Source organism: Scyliorhinus torazame, chromosome 21 (genome assembly GCF_047496885.1).
Source record: "Scyliorhinus torazame isolate Kashiwa2021f chromosome 21, sScyTor2.1, whole genome shotgun sequence".
Lineage (NCBI taxonomy): Eukaryota > Metazoa > Chordata > Chondrichthyes > Carcharhiniformes > Scyliorhinidae > Scyliorhinus > Scyliorhinus torazame.
In genome coordinates, this window is record NC_092727.1 from 124455055 (window position 1) to 124475398 (window position 20344).

At 46.7% G+C, this 20344-nt stretch overlaps 1 protein-coding gene across 1 annotated transcript in view; it reads right to left on the bottom strand.

Moving 5' to 3' along the window:
- Positions 1-20344, bottom strand: part of LOC140398613 (protein AF-10-like) — a 243298-nt gene that overhangs the window by 174639 nt on the left and 48315 nt on the right. The window contains 3 exon segments of the mRNA XM_072487458.1: positions 3459-3563; positions 9457-9550; positions 16253-16356. Of these exon segments, the coding sequence (XP_072343559.1) occupies positions 3459-3563; positions 9457-9550; positions 16253-16356 (303 nt within the window).

Below are 20344 nucleotides of genomic sequence, written 5' to 3' on the forward strand. Positions count from 1 at the left end.
CCTCGTTCCATTTAGGTGCAGCTAATGAAAGCAGATTCGCTCTCAAGTGCCTTAGCTCGTTCTCAATGAGAATGACAGATATTAAATTGAGTCTCCTCTCCTCAACATCCTCCCCAAGAATCTGTCAAATAGGATTTAAAACGGTGACTGACTCAAAATAGAAAAATATCAAAACTGAGACACACCCTCTTTGATTCACAGCTGCCTTTGCAAAAACAAACCTATTTTCCTACAACCGAATTTGTAGTTGATGGTTGGAGTATAGCTTGCAGGGTTTATGTATGAACAATCATCTTCAAACTGTCTCTTAAATAAAAATAAACAGGCCAATTTTGTTATTTTTAATGGGTGCTTGTCATGCACCAGGAACTCTATGACTCCTGACTAGTTAGGAGACATATCAATCAAGATGAGAGAAGGCCTTTGGGCAAATGATAATCAGAAGGGACGTTACATGGTCTCCAACACTTTCCACTGATTTTGGACTAAAGTGAAAAGGGAACAAATATCCTGTTTTTTCAGGGGTATCTTCAATGGAACAACTACAACAATTTATATAGGCACCTTTAACACAGTAAAGGCAAAAACGTGCCAAGGCACTTCACAGGAGCAATTATCAGTCACGGTCTGTCTGAGCCACACAAGGCAATATTAGGGCAGATGGATTGGTCAAAGAGGCAAGTAAAAATAAAGTCACCACAGTCCCAGATGATCCCAGATGATTCACCTGAGGAAGGAGCAGTGCTCTGAAAGCTAGTGATTTGAAACAAACCTGTTGGACCTTAACCTGTTGTAAGACGTCTTACTGTGCTCACCCCAGTCCAACGCCGGCATCGCCACATTACAGATGATCATAGGCAGCTTTAGCCTTCTGTGGGATCACCGCACCTCAGACGAGGGGAAAGGTTGAGAAGATGGGGCCTTCATGAATAACCTCAGCTGGTATGGGGAATTGAACCCACGCTGCTGGCCTCGCTCTGCACCATGAACCAGCTGACCATCCAACTAAGCTAAACTCCTTTCAGAGTTCAGCCATTTTAACGCGACTGTATTTAAGAAAATAACTCAGTCAGTAAATCAATGTTACTCAAAACCGAGCTTTCAAATTGGAATGGAGTACTGGGAGCACAACAATATTCAACAAAGCCAATCCAAGCCCATTTTAACTAAGGAAGTCTAGGAGCATAGCTCCTCGGTGTGATCAGCTCATTGCAAAAGAACCAAAAACCAAGGACATCATTAACACTCTTATCTCCTTCTTATCTCTTATCTTATGTTCTTATCTCCTTCTCAAGGGGCAGCACGGTAGCATTGTGGTTAGCACAATTGCTTCACAGCTCCAAGGTCCTAGGTTCAATTCCCGGCTTGGGTCACTGTCTGTGCGGAGTCTGCACATTCTCCCCGTGTGTGCGTGGGTATACTCCGCGTGCTCCGGTTTCCGCCCACAGTCCAAAGATGTGCAGGTTAGGTGGATTGGCCATGCTAAATTGCCCTTAGTGTCCAAAATTGCCCTTAGTGTCCAAAATCGCCCTTAGTGTTGGGTGGGCTTGCTGGGTTATGGGGATAGGGTGGAGGTGTGGACCTTGGGTAGGGTGCTCTTTCCAAGAGCCGGTGCAGACTCGATGGGCCAAATGGCCTCCTTCTGCACTGTAAATTCTATGATAATATAAATCAATTAGTTCTGACAATTATGTACATGAATTAATCATCAGTCTGGCAAGAGTGTCATCATTACAAAATTCACAATCTATAAAGCAGCAATATCACACATCAGAAACCCAACAATCACAGACATGAATACAATTAATGTCAAGACAGAGACCAACACCATACCAATTACTCATAGCTCACAGCCATTACCACTGTCACCGTCACCAACACACTGTATGAAGCAGTTTATACACAGACCTGAATGAAAACAACGTCAAAATAAAACACAGTCACCCCCACCCCCCACAATGGATGGGTGTAAAGTACAAATGGAAGTTAATCAGAAGCAGTACGAGATGATGGTAGAAAAGTGTACGGCCAGCTCAATCATTAAAAGCCCAAAACATTCATCAAACTGAAGATTAGTTTTTTTTGAAGGATGATATTCATTCAGTATCTGACAGGTTGGTCTTAATTCATATCGTCATTTATATTGTGATATTGTCACACTTCTGCACATCTAAATGAAAGATGAATGTTCCTCGTGTGGTTGGGAATATTCACTCAGAAATAATTAACAGTTAATCTTGACATTCAAGATACATTTTAACGAGCAGGGTTTCGTTAGAATTGCGCAGTGGTGAACTAGCTTCTAGAACATGGTTTTGGGCAGCACGATGGCGCCGTGGTTAGCCCTGCTGCCTCACGGCGCCAAGGTCCCAGGTTCGATCCCGGCTCTGGGTCACTGTCCGTGTGGAGTTTGCACATTCTCCCCGCATTTGCTTGGGTTTCGCCCCCACAACCCAAAGATGTGCAGGCTAGGTGAATTGGCCACGCTAAATTGCCCCTTAATTGGAAAAAAATGAATTGGATACTCTAAATTTATTTTTAAAAAGAACATGGTTTAACTGCCAACTTGAGCTGATGGTCTGTGGTCACACCTCGGGCACCACCGCCCTGAAGGCAACTGACTGAAATAGGCAAATATTGATACTTGTATCTCTTTGTTAATTCCTAGGGTCAGAGAACAATTGTAGCCATTGAATCTCTTTTTGTATTGCATCGGAAATATAGTATGACATTTCAAATAGTATCGCATTACCTGCAAAATCCACAGTAATAAAGAAATAGATTGGAAGTCTTGTATCTAATGTGACTCTGCCAGTATAATAGTGCCAAATTTCAAGTGGCGTCTTGAACGTATTAAAAAAGACCTATAAAATCAGCAGCAGTAAATAGCCTCTAATTGACCAAAGGCCGTACCTATTTACAGTAATAAGACTCTGTGCCCATAAAGGGATAGGCCAATTAAACATGGATTTGCGTCTGCAGAATAATTGACACGCCGCATGTAACACTCCTGCTTGGTTTGACAGATCCGCTAACAACATAAAACAACAGAGCTGATATGAGGCACTAACACCTTCGCTCAAACACACAACTAGCAAGCATTGGCAGGGACCTCTTGTTGCTGGACTATTCAATCTGCTGTTATTTTCCTTTTTAATGTTCGCTCCCGAAGATGTACACCGTGATAATGAGCGTTGGAAAGTTGTTTGGTAAGATGTGGAGGGGCGGTGGATTCCGGTTGACACTAATCTTTCTCTCACTAAAAGTTTCCACGTGTATAATTTCCAATCAAGGACACAGGGCAGCTAGCAGATGCAACTTCTGTTCGCAAAGTCCCTAGTTTTCTGTCCCCAACTTCAGTCTTTCATTTTGATACCACACTGCTGACCACATTCACTACCCTCCATTCTTCATTAGATCTGTCCTAACGTAAAGGTTAATACAAGATTTACACAAACCTTTCTCTGTTTGTCATAAAGGGAGCTCTGTTTATCTTGAGAATGGGAAGACGAATCACTGAGGCCTTGGTCATAGGCAGTGTTAGCCGAATGCCGACATTTCTTCTGCGGAATTTAAAAAAGTTCAACGTTAAATAAAAATCTAGGGTTTTTCTTTACACCAAAGTAAGTCCTGTACAGCAAACTGCTTTCGTGGAGGTTTTTTCTTTAAAAAAAGAATTTCCCTGCTCCCAATTTTTTCTGAGGTTCAGTTGCATGTGCAACAATTGGTTGCCTTATTGGGGTGGTCATCATGGTGTGACACTGCCTGAAGCAGGCGGTTTGAGTTCTACCCAGTCGTCACTCTACACCCACACCTGCATTTGCTAAAGTAGATCACAGATCAGGAGCAGGAAACCTGGCTGAATTTCCCCTTCTTTGTTGAGGTCTCCAAAATCAATTGCAGCACCCAAACCCCATTCTGACTACCAGCAAGTAACTACACAACAGTCTGAAACTAGTCAACATCCTGCTCCATATGGCTCCATTACACTGTCCAAAGCGGAGTTCTTACTTTCAGTGGCTCTGGATGTCCTGCCAGATGGTGACGGGCGGAGTGTGACACTGAAAGAATAGAATGCATGCAACTTACATCCTGTTTATATTGCGGATCTGGCATCAGGCAGTAAGTAATACAACACTCATGTGGCATCAAACCTGTTTGGAGAAGCAATGGGGACCATCACAGTACAGAGAGGCAGGATTATAAACAGACCGGGATACCTCAGCAGCAACACGGGCGTCAGTGACAGAGACCAGAACAATAAAAATACAATCACCAAAACAAATCAGTCTGAATGGCTCCCGTCTCAGCACACCCTTCCAACACCAACACCAACATGTCCGGCCATTGAGGATCAGTCACAAACAACTGTGCAAGTGAAAATTTCCAGATGCTTAGAATCATAGAATTACAGAAGGAAGCCATTTGGCCCATCAAGCCTGTGCAAGCTCACTGAAAGAGTCATCCAACTAACCCCTCAAAGAAAAGTAATGATTCCTGAAAGAAAACAAATTTCAGCTGCGACTCACTTGGTAGCAGTGACTCCTGCGTCAGAAGGTTGTTGGGTCATGGCCAACTCCAGGTATATATCTTGAGCGTAAAATTCAGGTGAACAGTCCATTACACTACTGAGGGAGTGCTGCACTGCCAGAAGGTACTGCCTTTCTGTTGGTACATCAATCCGAGGCCTGCTGCCCTCTCAACTGGGCGAAAAGATCACATTGCACCATGTTGGAAATGATCAGGGCAGTTCTCCCCGGTGTCCTAGTCAAAGTCTATCCCTCAACCAACCCTGAAAAATGGATTATAACCTCATTACAGTTTGTGGGAGCATACTGCGCACAAATTGACTGCCTAATTTCCTATGTTACAACAGTGACACCTGTACACAAAAAGTGCTTCACGGCTGTAAAGTGCTTTGGGATGCCCTGAACGTATGAACAGTGATATATAAATGCAAGTCTTTCTTTTGTGACTATTTTCCTACTTTTGAGGTAACGTTGAAAAATATTTTTTTCATGTCACCTTCTATAAAAGGCAGTGCTTCATCAAAACGTGTTTTCTCTCTTGGACAAATTGAAACATCCTGCTAATCAATCGACCCTATATGATCCCATAATAAAAGCAAATTACTGCGGATGCTGGAATCTGAAACCAAAGAGAAAATGCTGGAAAATCTCAGCAGGTCTGGCAGCATCTGTAGGGAGAGGAAAGAGCGAATGTTTCAAGTCCAGATGGCCGCTGTGACAAAGGATCATCTGGACTCGAAACGTTAGCTCTTTTCTCTCCCTACAGATGCTGCCAGACCTGCTGAGATTTTCCAGCATTTTCTCTTTGACTAATATGATCTAATATGACTAATAATATGACTAGCTTCAAGAGTGGCTTAGAGAAGGGCAAGGATTTGTCAATCAGCAGGATAATCGGGGCTTATTATAGCATCGATAGCTCAGTGGGTAAGTACATCCTTAACTGAAGAACTCCACAGAGGGAGGAGGAACTGGTCACTGCCAAGATGACAAGATTGACCTTGGTGCTTCCAGTTTAAGATGCAAAGTGGGAAAATACAAAAATCAGCCAGGGTCCCAGTTCCGCATCACGGTGCAGCGGCTCGCCCCTGGCAGAAATACATCTGGAATTTGGGAGAGCACTGGGGTTGTGATGCCAACTGTAGGCAAATAGCTTGTTGATGCCCACTGTCTTGGCTTCAGCAAGAACAGAAAAAGGTTATAGAGACACTGGAGAAAGATTTGCAGGAATAATACCAGAACTGAGACATTATAACTGTCAGGAAAGATTGAACTGACTCGCTTGCTTTTAAACAGTCGAATAAAAGTTATGAAAATTATGAAGGGGTGGCTTTAATAGGGTAAACAGGAGAAACCTATTTAGCCAGAGAAGGATTAGAATGTGGATGGTTGAGGATAATAGCGTGGATGCATTTGAAGGGAAATTCAATTAGCGCACGAGGGAAAAATGAACCGGAGGAATGAGATGAAGATGGACAGGAAGAGACTCAAGTGGAGCATAAACAATAGAATGGTCTTTTGCTGTGCTGTACATTCAATTTATTTTCATTTAATAATTGTCAGATGTACAAGGCATCAGAGTGCTGCCACACCGAAGCGAGAGAGAGAGAGAGAGGAGGGGAAGCGGGTGAATGAAAATATGAGGAGTAAAAAATAATTATGCATTGTTACAGACCAAATCTTTGGGGTTCACATGTTGTTAATTGACCTGAAAAGCTTTGTTGCTGCAGTTATGTTGAATCTCCTGTGTCTGTGCTGCAGGCCTCTTAACACCCAGCCATCTGGTAGTCTGTACGCAATGAATAGGAAATGGTTTGGCATTTTGGAATTCAAAGATAATAAATGGACTCAGATACAAGCTTCAAGAGAATAAACAGGTTTCGCTGCAGATGGTGGGGTATGGCAGTCATTAATCTCAAGACAGCCACATCTTCCAGCAGATACTTTGCAGATACACTCCCATGTATGTTCCCAAGTCACTTTGCTCTGCTCCCTTTTCTTTTCAATCACTCTCTCAAAGTCATGCATTCATCATCAATCTGCCCTGCAGCAAATAAGTAGTTCATTCATAGCGCAGGGCTCATACACACACACACACAAATCAGCAGAGGCTTCAAATGCACTGCTCAAGGAGGTCCCTGGTTCATTCCCCTGTTCGGTGCCAAGTTAGCTGAACTTGGGCTTGATTGTCCTCAGGGGGGATAAACCATGGTTCTCTGCCCTTGTTGCCAATTCTGCGATCAATGCTGGAGAATTGACATATGTTGAGGGGTGGAGTAGGGGAACAGATGAAAATACAATCAACTCTCATACCTCTCCACAGAGTCAATCTGTAGACTTACACAGGAAGAAAGAGCAAGGTCTAGGTACTAATGTTTGTGCGTACGCACCAACATTAAATTAAATCCTAGGGAGCTTCAGTGACTCCATTCCACACTCCATCATGCAGCCAAGTGCAGCCTTGGCTGGGATCTGTTGACTTATCAAAGGCTGGGAATCAACCCAGGGAACCCGGCCATGCACAGGGTTCCAAACTCAAACTGAATTCACACTCGCGTGTTGTGGATCCAGCTCAGATGGGCCAAATCTTTAGCCAGGCGGATATTCCAATTGAAACAATCTGCCTCCAGTAATTCAGTTCGAGTGCACGTGTTTCAAGGCGCAAGTGTCTGAGACATTGTTGTCATCCCACTGTGACCGGTCTCTTCCTACCTTCGTTGCGACCCTAGCTCCACAATCTGTGAAGAACGCCATATCCCCTTTTGCAAGGCCTCCCCACCAACTTCCGTCATCCGCCATTGGCGACCAGTCTTCAGCCGCCTCGGCCCCAATCTCTGGGAATTTCTGCCTAATGCTCTCCCCATGTCGTTCATGCTTTTAAGATGCTCCTTCGAACCTACCTCTTTGGTCAAGCTTTTCCGATACTTGTCCTAGCATCTCCTCGCTGGATCGGTGTAAAATTCCATCATTCTAGTCCTTAAAAAGAGCCTAGGGATGTTTTACTACAGTAAAGATGCGGAGAAACAACCTGCATTTATATTGCACCTTCGGCATAGTTAAATGACCCAAGGCACTCCACATGAACATTATCAACAACATTTTCTGCAAAGCCATACAAGAAAATAATGGGGCTGAAATACAAAAGTTTTGGTCAGAGATGTAGGTTTTAAGGAGCATTAAGGGGTAAAATGGAACGAGAGGTGGAGCGGTTGAGATTGGAAATTCCAGAGCTTGAGAATTCCAGCTTGGGAATTCCAGAGGTGGAGAAGTTTAAGAAATAGAGGCGGAAAGTTTTAGGGTAGGATTTCCAGAGCTTGGCCTAGCAACTGAAGACAAGGGTAACAATGGCGGAACAGTTAATGTCAGAAACGCATGAGGGGCTAGAATTAGTTGAATGCAGACATATCAAGAGATATCCGTAGATTACAGGGAGGAGCGAGGCCATGGAGGGATTTGGGGGAAAAAAGTGTGAGAATATTAAAATTGAAACGTTCCTTAATTTGGAGCCAATAGATCAGTGGGCACAGGGGTGATATGGGAATGGGACTAACTGCGAGTTAAGAAAAGGACAGCAGAGATTTGGAGAACCTCAAGTTCATGTAGGATAGAAAGTGGGTTTCAGCTGCAAATGAGCCGAGATTGGTGCAGAGTTGGAAGATGTTACGGAGATAAAAGCAGGCAGCCTTAGTGATGAAGCTGATAAGTGCACGGAAGCTCATCCCTGGGTGAAATATGTCACCATGTCATGAACAGGCTTGGACCGGTGTCAGGGACAGGGATGGACTCTGGGAATGGAGACTGTGGTAGAGACTGAAGGCAATGGCTTTAGCCTTCTCATTAATTAGCTGGAGAAAATCTCTGCTCATCCAGCACTGGATGCTGTTAAATACAAGTTGTTGTGTCACTGTATCACAGTCCACACTGAAAATCATCTGGCCAAATAACAATGCGCATTTTTTTTTAAATTTAGAGAACCCAAATCTTTTTTTTTTCCAATTAAGGGCCAATCCACCTGCCCTGCATATCCTTGGGTTGTGGGGGTGAGACACACGCAAACAAGGGGAGAACGTGCAAAGTCCACACGGACAGTGACCCGGGGTCAGGATCCTCGGCGCCGTGAGGCAGCAGTGCTACAATGTACATTTAACATTCCTGAGCTTACAAAGAAGCAGATATTTAGTGCATTTTAGTCAAGTGCCAAGGCTTTCTCCAGAACACAATTGCACTGCAATGAGGACACACACTTGGAACAGTTAATTCCTGTAAGGTACAGTATAAGGATAACAACGTAAAGAGGCCCTTAGGTGTCCTTCTAATAGTTGTTGAGAGCTTAGCCAAACAGGTCAAGACTCCACCAGGCTAAATACCATGTCTCAACCCAGGGTTCCTACAAGTAAGGCTACTACATTTGACATCAACACCGCTGGATTAGGGAGGGAAAATTCATGTAGCATTCCCATTCCGGGGCGGCATGGTGGCGCAATGGTTAGCACTGCTGCCTCACGGTGCCGAGGACTCAGATTCGATCCCGGCCCCCAGTCACTGTCTGTGTGGAGTTTGCACATTCTCCCTGTATCTGCGTGGGTCTCAACCCCACATCCCAAAGATGTGCGGGGTAGGTGGATTGGCCACGCTGCATTTCCCCTTAATGGAAAAAAATAATTAGGTACCCCATTTTAAAAAAGCATTCCCATTCCCGATTACTGTCCAGTAAACTTCGACAGAAGTGTGGACTTCAAGACCAATCTCTTGGTAACGCTTGTAGCCAAGTTGAAAGTGTTGCCCACTGGCCCAAGGGAATGGAGGATGATCATGGATCCTGCAGCAGCAATCACTCACATCTTCGAGGGTGAAGGATTGTGGAGAGGGGAAGTGGAGGAAGCTGGAAAGAGAGAATACAAAATATAACTGCCAGGTGTCTGCTTACCACTTTGTTGAAATGGTATTTGCAGTAGCCACAGTACTTCACGTTGTCAATTTCACAGCCCTGTTCTTCACACAGCAGGCCCGCCATCTGAGCACTGAGGAAAACATCACACGTCAGTTGCACACCTAGATTTCACAAACACCAAACCATGGAACATCCCAGGGTCAGCCGGCCACGCAGCGGCTCTTCAGCACATGCGAGGTCAAGGTCCCCACTGCTTGCTGTGCAACAGTGTTCAAGATGAACCTCACGTTGCCACCTCGCAAGTGTGAAAGATTGCAATTGCCAAGAAGAAACCTTTCACACAATCAATTATTTCATTTTGTTCAAAACCACATAGTATCCTGAACAAAAATGCACTCGCTCCAGTAATAACTTGCATTTGTAGAGCACCTTTAATGGAGAAAAACAACAGGAAGGCGCTTCACGGGAGCGTGAACAGATAACAAAATCTGATAACCCCTTTCCTCGTGCCCCAAGATGGCGAATCACAGATGCTGAACAGACGCTCTCTCCAGAGGGTCAGGAAAGCTTGGAATTGGGCCAGCATGTGGCGCAGTGGTTAGCACTGGGACTGCGGCGCTGAGGACCCGGGTTCAAATCCCGGCCTTGGGTCACTGTCCGTGTGGAGTTTGCACATTCTCCCCGTGTTTGCGTGGGTTTCGCCCCCACAACCCAAAGATGTGCAGGATAGGTGGAATGGCCATGCTAAATTGCCCCTTAATTGGAAAAAATGAATTGGGTACTCTATAAATTTATTTTTTTTAAAGTAGGAGCAGGCAAATTGGTGAACTATCTTTACTGCAATGTGTACACGCTAACACTTTATGCTGACAGCTAAAAGATTCCTTTCACAGTTCCATATCGATGTCGAATGGGCTTCCCACTGGACCAATGGTAAGCAATTCCCGTACCAGCCTCCCCGAACAGGCGCTGGGATGTGGTGACTAGGGGCTTTTCACAGTAACTTCATTTGAAGCCTACTTGTGACAATGAGCGATTTTCATTTCACTCTTTGTGTAATTTTGTGGAATGATGTTCAATAATTATTTCACGTTGTGTGTGTGTGTGTGTGTGCGTCTGTGTGTGTGTGTGTCTGTGTCTGTGTGTGTGTCTGTGTCTGTGTCTGTGTCTGTGTGTGTGTGTGTCTGTGTCTGTGTGTGTGTCTGTGTGTGTGTCTGTGCGTGTGTCTGTGCGTGTGTCTGTGCGTCTGTGTCTGTGCGTGTGTCTGTGTCTGTGTCTGTCTGTGTGTGTGTGTCTGTGTGTGTGTCTGTGTGTGTGTCTGTGTGTGTGTGTCTGTGTGTGTGTGTCTGTGTGTGTGTCTGTGTGTGTGTCTGTGTGTGTGTCTGTGTCTGTGTGTGTGTCTGTGTCTGTGTCTGTGTGTGTGTCTGTGTGTGTGCGTGCGATCCAGGAGTTGAAGGTGAGTAAAGCGATTTTCATGCCGGAGAATTAAACACATTCAAGCATGCCCAGGCCAGTCGAGGAATGAAGCTTTCCAATAAGGTACCTCTGCACTGACCTCGGGCCACCAACATTGCCAAATCTTCTATGTGACACTTCTCAATTCCCTGCTCTGGCCAATCATCCGGTGTCACTAATCGGCTGCTGAGTGAAGGACGGATTTGTGCTGTGGGCCTAGAGGGCCTCGACTGTCTCAAATTAATTTCATCCTTAAAGCTTCTCTACCTGTTGTCAAGTGCCAGATTTGACTCCAGAGCACTAACACCAATTGCTGGGGGACGGCAGGGGTGGGGCTTGAGACCCTTCTGTGCGAGGGAGTGTGGGGTGAGTGCCAAGCTTGCATGGCAGGGCGAGGCCCCAGTTTGATTTTATCCCCTACGGCCGGACTCCCACGTGAAATGGGCTCGAACCTAGTAATTGTCTGGGACAGGAAAGGGGATTCCAGGGTTGGGGATGTGGGTTTGTGTGTGTGGGGGGGGGGGTTTGAGTCACTGCTGAGGACCCAAAGGACCAGCTCCTAGGTCAAGTACAGCAACAACTTACATTTATATAGTGCCGTTAAATGTATTAAAGCATCCGAAGGCACTTTGAGCTTTACCAATAAAGCATGAACGTGAGCAACATCAGGAGATATTCGGACCAAAGGTTTAAAAGTACAAATTTGTCAAGAAGGAGAGAGAACTGGAGTGAAGAGAGGCAGAGAGCTCGAGGCAAGGATTTTCCGAGTTTGGGGCACGGATGGCTGAAGGGACGGTCATCAATGGCGGAATGGTTAAAATTAGGGATGTGGGGGCTGCACGTGGCACAATAGTTAGCACTGCTGCCTACGGCCCCGAGGACCCGGGTTCGAATCCCGGCTCTGGGTCACTGTCCGCGTGGAGTTTGCACATTCTCCCCGTGTCTGCATGGGTTTCACCCCCACAACCCAAAGATGTGCAGGGTAGGTGGATTGGCCACGCTAAATTGCCCCTTAATTGGAAAATAAAATAATTGGATACTCTAAATTTTAAAAGAAATTGGGGATGTGCAGGAGACCAAAATTGGAGGAGTGCAGAGAGCCAGATCCAATTTGATGTTTTATGATTGGTGTGAACCTCCCCGTATCACTGTCACCTGCTGCTCCGTCCACCAATATTGGTCCCATTTAATCCACGAGATTCTGGACTTTTGAGTTCACATTGCACTCCTCCAATTCTGGCAGAGGTCTCGGAGGGCTGTAGAGTTGGAAAGATTACAGAGATGGAGGCATTGAGGGGGAGATGGAGGGGTGGAGGGTGTGAGGGGGAGATGGAGGGGTGGGGGGTGTGAGGGGGAGATGGAGCGGTGGAGGGTGTGAGGGGGAGATGGAGGGGTGGAGGGGGAAGATGGAGGGGCGGAGGGTGTGAGGGGAAGGCCATGGATGAATTTGAAAACAGAGGTGACAATTTTAAAATTAATGAGTTGCTGGCCCGAGGGTTATTGAGCACAGGTGCGCTGGGTGAGGTACCTGGTGCCCTCACAGGGCAAGGGAGGCCTACGTTTTATTTCTGCGGCTGCATATTGGAAGTATTCTTTTTGAAATACCTAACCTGACACTGTTCTGGCCTTCCATCCGGCTACCACAGGTCTGTTGAGGTCCTGTTCAAACCATCAATTAAAATAGCAGAGCCAGGAGCCAATCACGTCATTGGAGCCCAACCAGAGAGGAGGCCAGTGGGTAGTACCCTGCCCCTGAGCTGGAATCTCTGGGTTCAAATCACACTCCAGGACTTGATGGCCAAGAAAGGTGTGTTCATAACTCGGCCGAACAGGTATCAACTTGCAAATCTTTCCATCATATGGGTGAAAGTGATTAAAGGATATTTTTTTTGGGGGGTGGGGGGGCATGAATTGATCAGTTGCACACAAGGTGGCTCCTACTTAGAGAGTTGGTGTTAGGCCCTTTTTACCCAGTAAACAGGTCCTTTGGTGGGGAGTAGAATGAAGCAAGTGAAGTTTGTTGGTTTCAGAAGTCTGAGAACACGCGCGAACAGACTCAAAAACAGCTTCTTCCCCACGTCACCAGACTCCTAATTAATCCTCTCATGGACTGAACTCATTAACACTACACCCTGTATGCTTCATCCGATGCCAGTGCTTATGTAGTTACATTGTATATGTTGTGTTGCCCTACTATGTATTTTCTTTTATTCCCTTTTCTTCCCATGTACTTAATGATCTGTTGAGCTGCTCACAGAAAAATACTTTTCACTGTACCTCGATACACGTGACAATAAACAAATCCAATCCAATCCAATCCGATGTGTGATATCGGCGGGTTACAACACAAGGCTCAAATCGAACAAAGCCCCTGCTCTAATTCAGAGGACCCTCATGGCACAATGAAGGAAAATGAACCTCCCGGTGTCATCAACACCCTCCCAATTCCCAACGGAGCCGTTAATGGAGTTCATCACTGGTGAATTCAAGAAGCAGAGGCAGGAGATGCGGGAGGGCATGTCTCCTCCCTACCCTCCCATTTAGCACAGTGGGTAGCACTGTTGCTTCAGAGCTCCAGGGTCCCGGGTTTGATTCCCGGCTTGGGTCACTGTCTGTGTGGAGTCTGCACGTTCTCCCAGTGTCTGGGGGGGGGGGGTTTCCTCCGGGTGCTCCTGTTTCCTCCCACAAGTACCGAAAGACGGGCTGTTAGGTGAATTGGACATTCTGAATTCTCCCTCTCTGTACCGAACAGGTGCCGGAGTGTGGCGACTAGGGGATTTTCACAGTAACTTTGTAACTTCATTGCAGTGTTAATGTGAACCTCCTTGTGGGCAGCACGGTGGTGCAGTGGTTAGCACTGTTGCCTGGGGCGCTGGGGAACCCGGTTCGATCCCGGCCCCAGGTCGCTCTCTGTGTGGAGTTTGCACATTCTCCCCGTGTCGGCGTGGGCTTCACCCCCACAACCCAAAGATATGTAGGGTAGGTGGATTGGTCGCGCTAAATTGCCCCTCAATTGGAAAAAAAATGATTGGGCACTCTAAATTAAAAAAAAAAATTTTTTTAATGTAAGCCGCCTTGTGACAATAAAGATTATTAATTTAAAAATTATTAAAGATGAAGTGGGAAGAAGAATTGGTCTTGGCACTGGAGAGAGGGGCCGGGAGTGAGATTTTGTATACAATTTAAAGTTGCCCATGGGGCGCACATGGATAGAGCACACGAGTGGGTAGTTTCCCGATGTGGAGGACAGGTGTGAGCGGTGTTTAAGGGGCCCAGTGAACCACTTGCACATTGTCTGGTCCTGTCCAAAACTGGTTGCGTTCTGGGCCTTGGTTTTTGAGACCATGTCGATGGCCGCGGGGGGACGGTTGGAGCCGTGCCCATTGGTGGCGATTTTTGGGTTGTCGGCTTTGCCGGACCTTCCGGAGGAGAGGAGGGCCGATATCTTGTCCTTCGTCCCTCTGATTGCCCGGCGGCGAATCCTGCTGGGATGGACCTTGGCGGTGCCACTTAGGGTCTCGGCCTGGTTGGGAGATGTGGCAGAATTTGTGCGACTAGAAAAGATTACATTTTTAAATTTAAAAAAAATAAATTTAGAGTACCCAACTCAGGGGCAATTTAGCGTGGCCAATCCACCTGCCCTGCACATCTTTGGGTTGTGGGGGCGAAACCCACGCAGACACGGGTAGAATATGCAAACTCCACACGGACAGTGACCCAGAGCCGGGATCGAACCTGGGACCTCGGCACCGTGAGGCTACAGGGCTAACCCACTGCGCCACCGTAGAAAAGATTAAATATGCCCTCAGGGGGATCGGAAGATGGGTTTTACTCAAGGTGGAGGCCGTTCATCGCTGTCTTTGAAGACTTGTTTGGGGGGTGGTTAGCAGGGTTGGGGGGTTAGCAGGGTTGGGACTTCCGCGGTTATAATAGTTTGTTAGTTTGCAAAAACAAAAAATGATAAACTGTAATATATCGGAGTGTTTTATTTCGGTGTTTGTGGAAATACTTGCATTTTTTTGAATAAAGTATATATTCTTCGAAAATGAATGACTCAAAAGGCCAGGCCTCCGGTTTCTATGCCACCTGCTCTGATTCAGAACCTTCCTCCTTACCCTACCCACCGTGGAGGTAAGGGTGCTGCGGGTCAGGCCTGCCTTCAGACAGCGAATGGGAGAAGTCGCCCAATCTGAATACTTAAAGGGGATCCCATCAGCTTGGGGGGCTGTGCCCTCGTCACCAATTTCAGTCCATCAGAGTATGAAAGGAGTGAAAAGGTCCACTGCTCTGTATGGACCGCACCCCCTTACCTGGCTAATATAGGGAGCCAGCTCCATGACAGCAAAGGTCAGTGCCCCCCCCCCCCCCTCCCCCATGAACCCTGACATTTCAAGAATAATAAAAATGTACGACACAGGACCAGGTCATTGGGCCAAACTAGTCTGTACAGGTGTTAGTAATGCATTCTAGTCTCCTCTCATTCCAGCAGTACAACATATCTTTATATTCCATCTTACTCTTGTGTGCGCACCTTGTTTCAATTTTTAAACTATCTAAACTATTTGCCTCAACCACTTCCTATGGTAGCAAGTTCCACATTCTGTTTTTGATAAATTTAGAGTGCCCAATTATTTTTTTTCCAATTCATGTACATAATTGTCAGAACTAATTGATTTATATTATCATAGAATTTACAGTGCAGAAGGAGGCCATTTGGCCCATCGAGTCTGCACCGGCTCTTGGAAAGAGTACCCTACCCAAGGTCCACACCTCCACCCTATCCCCATAACCCAGCAAGCCCACCCAACACTAAGGGCGATTTTGGACACTAAGGGCAATTTTGGACACTAAGGGCAATTTAGCATGGCCAATCCACCTAACCTGCACATCTTTGGACTGTGGGCGGAAACCGGAGCACGCGGAGTAGACCCACGCACACACGGGGAGGATGTGCAGACTCCGCACAGATAGTGACCCAAGCCGGAATCAAACCTGGGACCCTGGAGCTGTGAAGCAATTGTGCTATCCACAATGCTACCGTGCTGCCCGTAGACACAAGGGTCCTCAGCTCCGTAGACACAAGTTCCACATTCTAACTACTGGGAACAGAGACATTTCTCTTTAAACTCCCATTGGATTTCCCAGTAACTATCTTGTATTTATGGCAGCTTTTAAATGTTTAATTCTTCCACAAGTGGCAACAACCTCTCTTCATCTACCCTGTGTGGCTTTGTTTCTCTAGTTTTACGGAATGTATATTCCTTTGAGCTTCTTGAGGTGAACAGTGTCTCGAGTCATCACCTTTATGTTGGCAGGGCGAAAACAGGGCTCCTCGGGGTGGAAAAGGTTCCAGTGATTTTTCAAAAAATATTCTCACCAAGTGACATGGAACGCCTGCCGACATCCATGCCGGTTGCAGGTCATGCAGGCTCCCGTGGCAGCTTTACTCTCCCGACCTTGTTCTTCGCAGAGGTAACAGGTCTAAAATCGGAACAGAAAAGGAAGCTATTAATCATCACCTTAACTCTCAACACCTTAACTCTCAACACCTTAACTCTCAACACCTTAACTCTCAACACCTTAACTCTCAACACCTTAACTCTCAACACCTTAACTCTCAACACCTTAACTCTCAACACCTTAACTCTCAACACCTTAACTCTCAACACCTTAACTCTCAACACCTTAACTCTCAACACCTTAACTCTCAACACCTTAACTCTCAACACCTTAACTCTCAACACCTTAACTCTCAACACCTTAACTCTCAACACCTTAACTCTCAACACACAAGTTTCATTTCCAGTCGTGCCATTGGTCCAGAAGAGTAGATATTGGGCATGTCACGTACTCAACAGCTTCTCGTGCAGAATGCTCATCAAAACCTACATCCGATAATAGCTACATCACAAAACTGTCCTCAATTCAACCACTAAATTATCAAAACCACAACATCATGGGGAACGAGAGAGTCACATTTTCCACCACGTTTCCTGTCACATTTCAAAAATTATTTCATTAGTTGTGAAGTGCTCCGAATTTAAGAATGGTATTATAGAAATGAGAGGCACCCTTTCCGTTTCACTGGTCTGTTGGCGATCACTGTTCTGGGGAGCTTAACTTCACCATTCACTCTTTATATAAATAAATTTTAGAGTATCCAATTCTTTTTTTCCCAATTAAGGGGCAATTTAGCGTGGCCAATCCACCTAACCAGCACATCTTTGGGTTCTGGGGGTGAAACCCACGCAGGCATGGGGAGAACGTTCAAACTCCACTCAGACAGTGACCTAGAGCTGGGATCGAACCTGGGTCCTCAGCGCCGTGAGACAGCAGGGCTAACCCACTGCGTCAACATCTCACTCTACACTTGACCGGGAAAAGCTTGGAAGTATTTAATTCCCCAACAATCGAATTGCTGCCCTCAACTTCGACTCATCAAAATTCATTCTTGCACAAAAAAGAAAACTGAAGTCATCAGTGAAAGGTGTTCCAAACATATACAAGCTCATTTCCAGTCGCTATTGGTCGTTAACAAGTAGCTTTGGGGATCACCAACCCAACAACTTAAATCTTTAAAACAGGTCCCAGTACAGTCTCCTCCACGCCTCACTGTCGCTCACTGCAAAACTGTCAGTGAACAATTTATTTTACTCTTTCACGTTATGCAGCCATTGCTGGCTGTATCAACCTTCATTGCTCATCCCGAGTTGCCCTTGAGAAGGTGGTGGTGAGCTGCCTTCTTGAACGGCTGATTCCCTGTGGTGTAGGTACACCCACAGTGCTGTTGGAGAGGGAGTTTCAGGATTTTCACCCAGTTTTTCCCACCATCAGTGTCTGAGGAGGGGTTGGGGGGGGGGGGGGGGGGTGAGGTGAATTTCCTATACAGCCAATCAGACACCAGCATTAACAAAATTTGACACCAGGCCACAATAAGGTGGTGTCGGGACAAGTGCCTAAAGGAGGCTGGTAAATGCGGTTATGACTCCATCAGTGGGGCGGGTGCCAGAGGTTGTTGTCTCAAAGAACAAAGAAAAATTACAGCACAGGAACAGGCCCTTCGGCCCTCCAAGCCTGCGCCGATACAGATCCTCTATCTAAAACTGTCGCCTATTTTCTAAGAATCTGTATCCCTCTGCTCCCTGCCCATTCATGTATCTGTCTAGATACATCTTAAATGACGCTATAGTGCCCGCCTCTACCACCTCCATCGGCAATGCGTTCCAGGCACCCACCACCCTCTGCCTAAAGAACTTTCCACGCATATCTCCCTTAAACTTTTCCCCTCTCACCTTGAACTCGTGACCCCTAGTAATTGAGTACCCCACTCTGGGAAAAAGCTTCTTGCTATCCACCCTGTCTATACCTCTCATGATTTTGTAGACCTCAATGAGGTGTCCCCCTCAACCTTCGTCTTTCTAATGAAAATAATCTTAATCTACTCAAACTCTCTTCATAGCTAGCGCCCTCCATACCAGGCAACATCCTGGTGAACCTCCTCTGCACCTTCTCCAAAGCATCCACATCCTTTTGGTAATGTGGCGACCAGAGGTGTACGCAGTATTCCAAATGTGGCCTAACCAAAGTCTTATACAACTGTAACATGACCTGCCAACTCTTGTACTCAATACCCCTTCCGATGAAGGCAAGCATGCTGTAGGCCTTCTTGACCACTCTATCGGCCTGCGCAGCCACCTTCAAGGTACAATGGACCTGAACACCCAGATCTCTCTGTACATCAATTTCCCCAGGGCTTTTCCATTTACCGTATAGTTTGCTCTTGAATTAGATCTTCCAAAATGTATCACCTCGCATTTGCCCAGATTGAACACCACCTGCCATTTCTCCAGCCAACTCTCCATTCTATCTATATTCTGCTGTATTCTCTGACAGTCCCCTTCACTATCTGCTACTCCATCAATCTTAGTGTCATCTGCAAACTTGCTAATCAGACCACCTATACCTTCCTGCAGATCATTTATGTATATCACAAACAACAGTGGTCCCAGCACAGATCCCTGTGGAACACCGGTGGTCACAGTTCTCCATTTTGAGAAACTCCCTTCTACTCCTACTCTCTGTCTCCTGTTGCCGAGCCAGTTCTTTATCCATCTAGCTAGTACACCCTGAACCCCATGAGACTTCACTTTCTCCATCAGCCTACCATGGGGAACCTTATCAAATGCTCTCTATGGATGCAGAGAAGGCTTTTGATCGGGTGGAGTGGAGGTATTTATTTGAGATCTGGGGTAGGTTTGGGTTTGGCCCGAAGTTTGTGGCGTGGGTGCCTCTGTTGTATATGGCCCCGGTGTCAAGTGTACGTACAAATGAGACGAGTTCACGGAGTTTTGGGCTGCACCGTGATACGGGACAGGGGTGTCTGCTGTCGCCGTTATTGTTCGCACTGGCGATGGCCCGCAGAGGGTCAGTGAAGTGGCGGGGGGGGGGGGGGGGGGGGGAGACAGGGAGCACCGGGTGTTGTTGTACGCGGACGACCTGTTGTTGTTTGTGTTGGACCTGCTGGAGTGTATGGGTAGGAAGGGCATATAGGAGAGGTTTCGAGCCTTCTCTGGGTATAAGTTTAATGCTGGGAAGAGTGAAGTATTTCCGGTGAATGCGGGTTGGGGGGCAACATGAGGGTGTTGCCATTCAAGGTAGCGAGGGCAGGATTCAGGTGACGAGGGAATGGGTTACGACACACAGGTGGGATTTGACAATGTTGGTGGAGGAGAGTCAGGGGGATTTTAAGAGATGGGATACATTACACCTGACACTGGCAGGGAGGGTGCAGATGACAAAGATGAACGTGCTGCCAAGGTTCCTGTTTGTTTTCCAGACCAGCCCGATCTTTCTCCCCAAGATCTTCTTCGGGAAATTGGAGAAAGTGATTTCAGCGTTTACACGTGCAGGGAAGGTGACGAGGGTAGAGAGACAGAAAGGTGCTCCTGAACCTACTGCAGTGTTACTGGGCGGCGAATGTGGAGAAGGTGAGGCGATAGTTTTGGGGGGGGGGGGGGGGATGGTGTGAGTCAAAGTGGAGGAGGAGTCCTGTAGGGGCTCCAGTCTGAGGGCTACGGTGACGGCTCCGCTACCACTAGCTCCGGGGAGCCCGGTGGTACGGTCAACGGTTAGGGCGCGGAATCAGCTGCGGAGATATTTAATTTGGAGGAGATGTCGGTGTTGATGAAACTGCCTGGGAATCATAGGTTTAAGCCGAGGGAGATGGATGGGATGCATGGGAAGTGGAGGAGGGCAGGGTTGGTGAGGGTGAGGAACTTAGACTCGGAAGGGAGTTTGAGGTCTGGATGAGCTGCGGGAGAGGTTTGAGTTGCCGAGGGAGTGTCAATTTAGATATATGCAGGTGAGGGACTTTGCGCGAAGGAATGGAGGCCATTTCCCAGTTTGCCAGAGTACACCTTATTGGAGCAACTGCTGCTCCTGGATGAGCTGGGGAGGGTAGGATTGGGAT